Raw genomic sequence first — 10,027 nt, 5'->3', positions numbered from 1 at the left:
AAAAAAAAAAAAAAAGAAAATGAAAAACCGAGCACTTACGTCTCATTATCATGCTAAATGTAAAGACCTGAATTCATCATGCAAAAGATGTAGAGCTGTAGAGCAGCTGGATGAATTTCAAAACAAACTCCAACTTTTTTGCTGTTTACCAGAAATCCATCTTGCCAACAAAGACAAGGGAGACTCAGGAGTTAAAGCCTGGAAGACAGTTACACAAGCAAATTGCAATCAAAATAAAAAAAATCAAAATGGATAAACAGTCTATTTTATTTGATAAAATAACTTCCAAGTAAGAAAGGAAATAAGGGACCTCCCTGGTGGAAAGGGGTTAAAGAGCAGCACTATGAAGCTGTGCACAGCTACTGAAGCACAAGTCAAATGCCCCAACCAGGGAGGTGACCCACATGGCGTGGCGGACCTCTCCTGTCTTGCTCCATGCTCCCCTCAGCAGTGTATTTCAGTCACTTGTTCTGCTCCCCATTCTGTCTCTTGTGAATCCTCTTGACCACCACTCCCTGCACCTCTGGCTTGTACTACTTCTTACATGCATAAATATATAAATCTTTATTTTTTAAAGATTTATTTATTTATTCATACAGAACTGGGGTAGAGGCCAGAGATGCGGAGGGTAAGAGGATTCATCAGAGACAGAGTGGGGAACAGAACAGGCAGATCGAGGAAGTACACTGCTGAGGGGAGCAGTGGGCAGGCCAGGAGAGGTCTGCCACGCCATGTGGTCACCTCCGGGGCAGGCGGGGATCAAACTCATGCGGAAGTAGCTCAAGCTTCTTAGTGCTGTGCTTTAACCCGCTGCGCCACCAGAGAGGGCCCATAAATATATAAATCTTAAAAAAAAAAAAGAGGGTGGGAAGAGCTCAAGGGACTATGGTGATAGCATATGGGTGAACTGGTGGTATGAATTCCATAGGGACTACAACTGAGATGAAAAGGCATACATTGTATAAAAATATATAAAACAAAAAAAGAAAGAAAATAAGAGCTAGAGGTGGGTTATATTGTAATTAAGTGTCTAACACAACACACACACACAAAGAAAACAAAAACGACTGAATGATGGCAGACCAACCCAAGATACATAAGACAATAACAGTACTTAAGAGAGAGTGATAAAATAATTCAAGGAAACTTTAACACCCCAATTCAGCTATGGATAGATCAATAAGACAATAATGAAATTGCCTTATATGAGGAACTAGACCAAATAGGTCCAGCAGATATCTATGGAACATTGCAACTAAAAGCCACTGCATACACATTTTGTACAAGTGCACATGGAACATTTTCGGGAAATAGACCATATCTTATGGCACAAGTCAACTGTCAGTAAAACTGCAAAGATAAAAACAATACCAATTATTCTCTCTGACTATAATGCCATAAAGTTAGAAATCAAGTACAAGGGAAAGAAAAGGAAATTAATCCATGGAGTTTACACAAATGCTATTTAGTAGCTACTGGATAAAAAAGGAAATCAAGGCAGATATTTAAAAACACCTTTAGACAAATAAAAATGATAATACGAGCTACCAGAATCTGTGGGATACAGCAAAAACAGTCTTAAGGGACAAGATATTGCAATATAGGTGCACATTAAGAGCAAAAATCCTAAATCAACAATCTGATGTATACCTAAAGCAACATGAAATGAGGTAATAAATAAGACCCACAGTTAGAATAAAGGAAATAATAAAAAGTAGAAATAAATGAAACAGACACTTTTAAAATGACTGTACCAAAAATATCAATGGAATTGATTTATCTCTAAGAAGATAAAGAAAACTGTAGCTAGGCTAACAAAAATAAAAAAAAGAGAAACATTAAAGAGAATCACAAATGAAAAGAGAAATTACCACAGATAGTACAGAAATACAACCGATCATAAGAGATTACTAACTATATGCCAATAAACTCAACAATAAAGAAGAGAACAAATTTCTAGTTCAACATAGTCTACCAAGACTAACTCAGGAAGAAACAGATCAACTTACCAAACAGGTCAAAAGCATAGAAATTGAAATGGTAATTAAAAAAAAAACCACTCAGGTCAGATGACTTTAACAAGTGAATTTTATCAAACCTTTACAGAAGAATTAATGCCCACCTTGCTCAAATTGTTTTTAAAAATAAAAGAAGGAATACTCCCTGATACATTTTACAATGTCAACATTGCTCTAACACTGAAATCAGTTATAGACAGCATGAGAAAATAAAATTGTAGACCAATATCCCTGGTGAACATCAGAGCAAAAATCTTCAACAAACACTAGCAAATAGAATTCCACAGTATATCACAATGATAATACACTATGATCAAGTGCTGTTTACCCCAGGATACAAGGATGGTGCAATAGTCACAAATCAATCTATATATCATATCAGCAGAAGTTGATAAAAAGCCTGTAAATAATATTGATAGATAGCACATATAAGAAACAGTGTTGGAGAGAATGCAGAGAAAAAGGAACCCTGTTACATTGTTGGTGGGACTGTAAACTGATTCGATCACTAAGAAAAGCAATATGGATTAATCTTAAAAACTAAAAATAGAAATGCTGTATGACCCAGCACTGCCACTCTTGGTGTTAAATAAAGACTTAAAACCATCAAATTAAAACCCCACAGAATCCAATGCAAAACTTAACACCAAAACTCATTACATCACTTACAATAGCTATGACAAGGAAGCATCTTAAATGTCCATTATTGGATGGCTGGGTCAAGAAGATGTGGTATATCCACATAATGGAGTACTATACAAAACGCACCCATCTCAACAAAATGAAGGAAATTGGAGAGAATTCTATGTAGCCAAACATGTTAGAATGATGAAAACAAACACCGCATAATTATATAGAGGATTTGACAAAAACCAGTGGACATCAATAAACATCTTGAGGACGGTGGGGTTCAGAGGGAAGGGGGACAAGAAGGTGCAAGGAGGATATAAGGCACAGTCATGGGGGGAAAAGAGAAAGATTTTCTACTGAACGGGAAAAAATATTTACATGCTACAAAACTGACAAGGTTTAATACCCTTTAGTGTATTTTAAAAAATATTTATTTAATTTATACATGTCGAACTGGGGTATAGACCGGAGATGTGGGGTGGGGTGAGAGGATTCACCAGAGACAGAGAGGGTAGCAAAACAGGCAGATCTACTGAAATACACTGCTGAGGGGAGCAGCAGGCGGGTGAGGAGAGGTCTGCCATGCCATGTGGGTCAGCTCCCTGGCTGGGGATTGAACTTGCGCTGTGGTGGCTATAGATAGCTTCATAGTACTGTGCTTTAACCTGCTGTGCCACCAGGGAGGGCTCCAAGATAATATTTTAAGTATAGAATTCAACAAAAAGGTATGTTTAAATAATATCAAAATATTCATTCACCCATTCATGAAGTACTGCTCAATGGGTATTCATTTTGCACTAAGAACTGTTAAAAAAAAAAAAAAAACAAACTGGGTCACAATGGTGCAAGGCAAAAGAAACACATCCAATAAGACTTTGAATCTGTAGACTATAACAGCCCATGGATGAAATCCTGTGCACTGGTAGTTTTTTTTTATTACCCATGAACAAAAACTGATGTTTTTTTTTTCGTATTATTTAAATGGTTGGGGATAAGATCAAAAGAAAAATGTTTTTGACATATGGAAATTAAATGAAATTCAAATTTCAGTTTCCGTAAATGAAATTTTATAGGCTAAAGCTTCACACACTCCCACTAGAATCCAGACACATCTTGTTTATGGCTGCTTCCACTCTATGGCAGAGTGCAGTAGCTGTAAGAGACTGCATGTGATGCTCATCTCTTCGCACGATTGCTTAGGTTGGCGCGTGGCAAGTTGCAGTGAGGCAGATATAACACCCTTTTGTCACTATACCAGAGCATTTTTTGGTCTTTATTGCCAGTGCAGTAAGATGCTTTGTGCATAATAAAGATGCTAGTGCATTTTTCACATTCACTGTGAAAAGTAAACTTTAAATATCACATTTTAAGGCAAAGGGAGTATGATTGTTTTGTTATGGAATTAGATGGCAAAACATATGTATTTTTTCCAGTAACAGTACTATACAGATTTATGTCCATTCTGTTTCCATATTTTTCTTGTGAACATTATCCTATATGACTATGAAAATGACTGCAATTACCTATTTCAGTTACAGGTGAACCATATTCATTCTATGTCTACATTTGTTTGTTTATATAAATAATCTTATCATTTACCCTTTAAAAATGTGAATCTGACTGTTACTCTCTTGCTTAGCCTCCCTGTCATTGAAGGTCAGTGCTTTTGTTACTGGAACCCAGCTACTTCAGCAGGAGCAGAGTTCTTTCACTCTGCTGCTCCACTACAAGTCAGTTGTGGCAAGCTATGAGCTGATTTGTGCTAAACGATGACTTGTGGGTGAAAGCAAGGATCTGAGGGAGAGCCACACAAGATAAGACCCACAGCCCCAGGCCAGATAGGAAGACAACACTGGCTCCTGTCTGTTCCCAAAGAAGGGAAAGACTCCTTTCCAGCCTCTGAAGAAAGAGGAAAAGAAGCATCAGGCACCCAACCTCTGAGGAGGGAAGAGAAGCCTAAGGACTGTCACAGACTGGGCCTCGATCCCATCTCTGACATTGCGACATTGCCTGAAAAGAGCGCCAAAGGCCCTGGGCCTGGTGTCTCAAAGAGCTGTTAACACTGGGTGAGTCTCTGACACTGCCTCTGAGAGACCTGTAGCGACCATCCCTATTGGCCGGTGCTGTCCTGCACTCCTGGCGATGTGGTGGTGACCATCACTGATGTTATCTGGGTGAGGCTGCAGCCACTTGTGGATAAACTCTTTGTTTCCCCTGTTTGTAAAATAAACCCCAAGAGGGTAATTCCTGGAGCCTGAGGTATCTTGCAATTGTATGCATGGGTAAGAACCCACAGCAACCTGTTCTCTTATTAGACACTCCTTTGCTAGGCTAAAGTCCATAGGTCCCTATTGTGTGGGTTTTATATTGCTGTAGCCCTTGGTTTGGTTTTTGGCCTTTTGGGGTGTTTTGGTGGCTCTCTGGTCTCAAAGCCCTGGCAGGTGTGTGGTCATTCTATTCTTCCGTCCAGCCTCCTGCCTTGTTGCCCTTTTTGTAGTTCTCTCTGCCCTGTTTCACTTTGACTCCTTGATATGGCCCATAAGGCCTTTCATATCAGGAGCCCATCTTCCATGTACAATCTAAATGCTAGTCTTTACTTCTAATTCCCAAATATGGGCTAACTTGATTTTGCTTTTTTCTAACTAATATCTTCTCCCTTGTCTTCCCCAGTATACTCTGTAGTCCATGATCAGACCTCATCATTCCTTATTTATGATGATGCTTACTAGATGGTCTTTGGGACACAAGAACTGAATTATCTACTACCTACAAAAATTCTAAAATGTGAACTAGCCCGTCTACATGTTCTTCCTCAAACTTTCAGACCCAGAAGCAATTCCTAGGTCTGTGGTTAGCCTAGGTGAAGAGCGAGGCCAGATGGTGGAGCCAAGACTAGCCTTGACCTGTTCTCCTTTGCTTGCAGGGCTTTGGTGTACACAGGAGGTCAGGAGCTCTGATGGAGAAACCACTTGCAGAGTAAAGTGGCCAGTCTTTCTTATCTTCTCATCTGCAGGAATCCCTCTAGCAGTCTAGACAGGGTGTGGCAAACTGTATCTGGCTCCTGGGCCCAACACAGCCTACCAACTGTTTTGTACATTGAATTACAACTGTAATTCACATCCTATGAATTATTACATTTTTAAGTGGCTGAAAAAAGCCCTAAAGAATAATATTTTATGGCTTAAAATTATATAAAATTCAAATTTTAGTGTCCATAAATAAAGTTTTATTGGAACACAGTCTTGCTTATTTACAAATTGTTTTTGGCTTTTGTGCTGCAGTGGTAGACTAGTTATAACAGATTGTTTACCCTGGGAGCCAAAAACATTTGCTCTCTGGCCCTGTTTAGTTAGCCAACCCTTGATCTTGAGAATGCTGCAGAGTGGGAAGGAAGGTAGGAGGCAGACTGGAAAAGCACTGTGACAGGAGATGAGAAAGAAGCTCATTTATGGGCCTAAATGTGGCAGTCAGGATCAAATACATATGGTCCTGTGTACAAATACTACAAGGAGGATGCCCTCCACTGACTCTTTGAAAATGACCAGGAGGAAAAGAGTTTTATTAAAAAAAAAAAGTCACATTTTATTTTATGGACTGTGGTCATTTGCTGAATTGAAGGCATGATTAAGAACTGTTCTGATACAGACGCTGAACAAAAATTCTGCCTCTCCCTCCTTTGCCCCCCATGAGCATTGTAATGACTAGCTCATAATATGTACAGACATTTCATTGATTAGATGCTTAACACTGATAATGTTAAAAATTCTGCAGTAAAGGCCTATAAAGACAAAGTAGATTTTTACTTAATTCATGTAGTGTACACTTAAAATTATATACTCACAAAAAGAAGTTAGAGAAATTAAAATGCACATATTTTTTCTTGCCACCTGAGTTAAATTCAGGGCCTTTTCCCAAAAGATTTTGAAAAAGATACACATGAGGCAATCCTATTGGTTTTAAGCTAAAAGTCACTAGATGTTAGAAATAGTTTTATCTGAAAGAGAATGCACTTATTTAGTAGCACACTTAACATAAGTTAAAAACAAAAGTTAAAAAGTCACTTTTTAGAAGGCACACTTTGTGGAAATAGAAATCTGTCTTATTGGCCCATCTGGAAAGGACGAGGTCACTGGTCTTTATAATGCCAAAGTTCAAAGTCCAAAGCCAATCTCAGCCCTGGTACCTCTGAGTACCTCCATGAGACATGTCAAGGCTAGAGAATAGAATGTTTTCTTTTTGATCATAATCATGAAGTGCAAAGATTCTAGAGGCCCCTCAGGCCTTCCTTTGTTCTTTGAAGATGTGAACAACTTTGATTTATAAAGTAGTATCAACAATCAGCTCTTTGTGGGCATGGAACCAGGGATATGGACCCAGCAGAAAGAACCTGTTGCTTAGAATGTTAAATTCATACTATTTAGCATGTAGCTTATGATAGACAACATTCTGGCAAAGGTCTTAAAATGTTCAAACAAGAATAGAACAAAATATATGATGTTTTCTAATGTGTCGGCGAAGACAACTTCCTACAAATGTGAGGGAACTGGCTTTCCATATGCTTACAATTAAAAAGGAGGGGACTGGTTGACTTCATTACTCTAACAATGGATAGGGAAAGTATATATAATAAGGTGCTAACTTTGCTTCAAATCAGTTAAATCACTAATCAATGTGCACAAGGGGTGGCCTCTCAAGAGAATGTTTGGTGGTGGCCTTTACATACATTTATTTGAAAAAATTTAGGTTTGTGGTATAATGACTTAGTCCATGCATGACGACAATAAACAGAATCAGTTATATGACACACATGGAAGAAGGTGTTAGAGAGATAAAACCTAAAAAAATTAGGAGTGGAAATGTACATACAATTGCTCTTTATTCTGGCTTCATACCTTTAAGCAGTCTTCTTGATGAAAGTTCTGTGAACTTGTTTAGTTTCAATTGCGTACCTGTTTAAAATGTTTCTTTTTGCCAATTATCATGAAAAGTCATGAAGCGCTCACCTGATAAATGTCTAAACCTGATGGTCATGAATTATGTCCTAACATTTGTGGCATGGATCAGATTCCCTGTGGTGGCCAGAACATAACAGACAGGTGTGTCTGCCACCAGAGGCTATTGGTATTTTCAGGGAGGTCATGCATTATGGGTTGGACTTTTACAAACAAAATTGCTACATAAATACTGATCCATTGTCACAGCACTTTAAAGAGTTTTCTCTTTGTTTTGAGGGATTTAATGGGCTAGAAAATCAAAGTCACAGCACTTTAAAGAGTTTTCTCTTTGCTTTGAGGGATTTAATGGGCTAGAACATCATATTGTGCTTTTTTTTTTTTTTTTTTTACCATATTTCAAGGTGAAATATACCATTCAAAGTTTCTGGTCTAACCTATCTTACTAAAATACTCACTTTCGTGTCTTCAAAAATATTCTAATTAACTTGTAAAGAAACGAGTCTTGTGGCTTCATTTATTTTGTTTGAGGTGCCAACACAAAGAAATTTGCTTACAGAAATTAATGCTTTTAAATTAGTCTTTCATAAATTGAAGAAGAGGAGAGCAGTTGAACAAGCTGGGTCAATTAAAATGATTATATGTGTATATGTAAAAGCATGTACACATGTGTGTGTATAAAATTTTCTTTTTAGTCTCAAACCTTTCCATACAAAGTCAGTATCACCTGTGGTGCTCCAGTCCTAAAACTGGGTGTCAGAGAACCAAGTGAGTCAATCACCTTGTAAGAAGTGCAAGAGGGGTGGTAGTTCTAAATGGGCTGAGACTCCAGGTACTGAATACAGCCATACCTGTTTGGTCCGGGTGATCCCTGGAGAGGTCTTGAGTGGAGCTCTGTGGAGGAAGGTTGTGTGATGTTATAGTCCCAAGTCAAAAAGCCCCTAGTTGATCAGCCAGGCAGTCTTAAGTCAATGGAGAATCTATTCCTAACCATGGGCAGAGAAAGATGAGGACATATGGGGAAGAAAGGCTCAACCAATTCCTTATACATTTCTAGATGTCACAGTGAATAGTGCTAGTCTGAGTGACATCTGCCAACAGAGTAGCAAAGAATGTCAACACCTCTATTACCAAATTTAATGCTGACCCTTTTCTGAGGCATTAAGAGAATTCACAATGTGCTCACAATAGCATGGTAACCAAGATATTCAGGGCCAGGCCACTATGATCACACTAAAACACTAGGCATTCACTTTAAAGAAAAAGTGGGACACATTATTTCCTCATAACAACATCTCTTTAGACCCACTCTATTATAACATTTGCAAACATATTAAATTGCATACTAAAATAACAAAAATTAGGTGTTTTAAAGAATCTTGTGAAACTTTATCACAAGGGAGTAGAAATCTTTCTGTCTTTAAAGTTGTCGAACTTTTCTCTCTGTGCTTTTTATATTGACATCTAACTTGTCCACTTTGTTTGTGAGGCGGTCAAGAATGTCATCTTGTTCCTCAATTTCTGTCTGCATCCCCAGGGCTATGTCCTTCAGTCGGCCCAGCCCCATGGACAGCTCATCTGTGAGAGAGGGAAAGGACATACAGTTTTGAGCAAACATAGCATCAGGAACTGCTTAGCTTAGCAACATAAGTAACTTAATTCTCTTTCTCATGAGATAGGTTAAACTCTATGGCTTTGTACAATACATTTAAGTGAAAATATAATTTATTTAAATACTAATTTGAAAAGATATATGCACCCCTATGTTCACTGTGGCATGATTCACAGTAGCCAGGATATGGAAATAATCTTTAAGATCCCAGTGATGAATGAATGGATAAAGAAGTGTTGTATATATATATATATATACACACAGTGAAATACTTCCTCACTTACAGTTAAAATAGGAAACCAACAACAAAACAAAACCAAATTCTTAGGTTATAAGAACAAAGAATAGGTGGTATTTACCAGATGGGGAGAGGGAGTGGTGGTGTGAAATCAGGTAAAGGGGAGCAATTCTACGGTGATGGATGGAAAATAGACCATAATATAGCAAAGACAAATGCTGACTTGCAATGCCATATACCTTAAACTGATACAATGTTGGAAGCAAATGTTACTACAATAAAAATTAAAACAAAACTGGGACACCTCCACCTAGGGGTTAAGACTCAGCTCTACCACCACACTGGCCCAAGTTCAATCCTCTTCCAGGGAGCTATCCCACATGTCTTGCTCCCTGCTTCCCTAAGCAGTATCTTTCAGTAAATATGCCTGTACTGCTTCCCAATGTCTCTGGTGAATCCTTCTATCCCCCTGTACCTCTCTCTGGCCTATACCCCAGTTCTTCTACACAAAAATAAATACATTAAAAACAAACAAACAAACAAAAAACTATGGTGGAAAATTATGGGTGGGCTGGAG

The 10,027-nt window shown here is 38.2% G+C and overlaps 1 protein-coding gene across 1 annotated transcript in view; it reads right to left on the bottom strand.

Annotated features, from left to right (window-relative positions):
- Positions 1–7,972: 7,972 nt before the first annotated feature.
- SNAP29 (synaptosomal-associated protein, 29kDa) overlaps positions 7,973–10,027 on the bottom strand; it is a 39,719-nt gene continuing 37,664 nt past the window's right edge. The window contains exon 5 of the mRNA XM_004694943.2: positions 7,973–9,178. Coding sequence (XP_004695000.1) covers positions 9,021–9,178 — 158 coding nt within the window. The 3' untranslated portion in view covers positions 7,973–9,020. The remainder of the gene's footprint in view (positions 9,179–10,027) is intronic.

This window comes from Condylura cristata, unplaced genomic scaffold (genome assembly GCF_000260355.1).
Source record: "Condylura cristata isolate star-nosed mole 26May11 unplaced genomic scaffold, ConCri1.0 scaffold00051, whole genome shotgun sequence".
In the NCBI taxonomy this organism is placed as follows: Eukaryota; Metazoa; Chordata; class Mammalia; order Eulipotyphla; family Talpidae; genus Condylura; species Condylura cristata.
The sequence above is the reverse complement of the archived record's forward strand: the minus strand, read 5'-3'. Positions and strand labels throughout refer to the sequence as shown.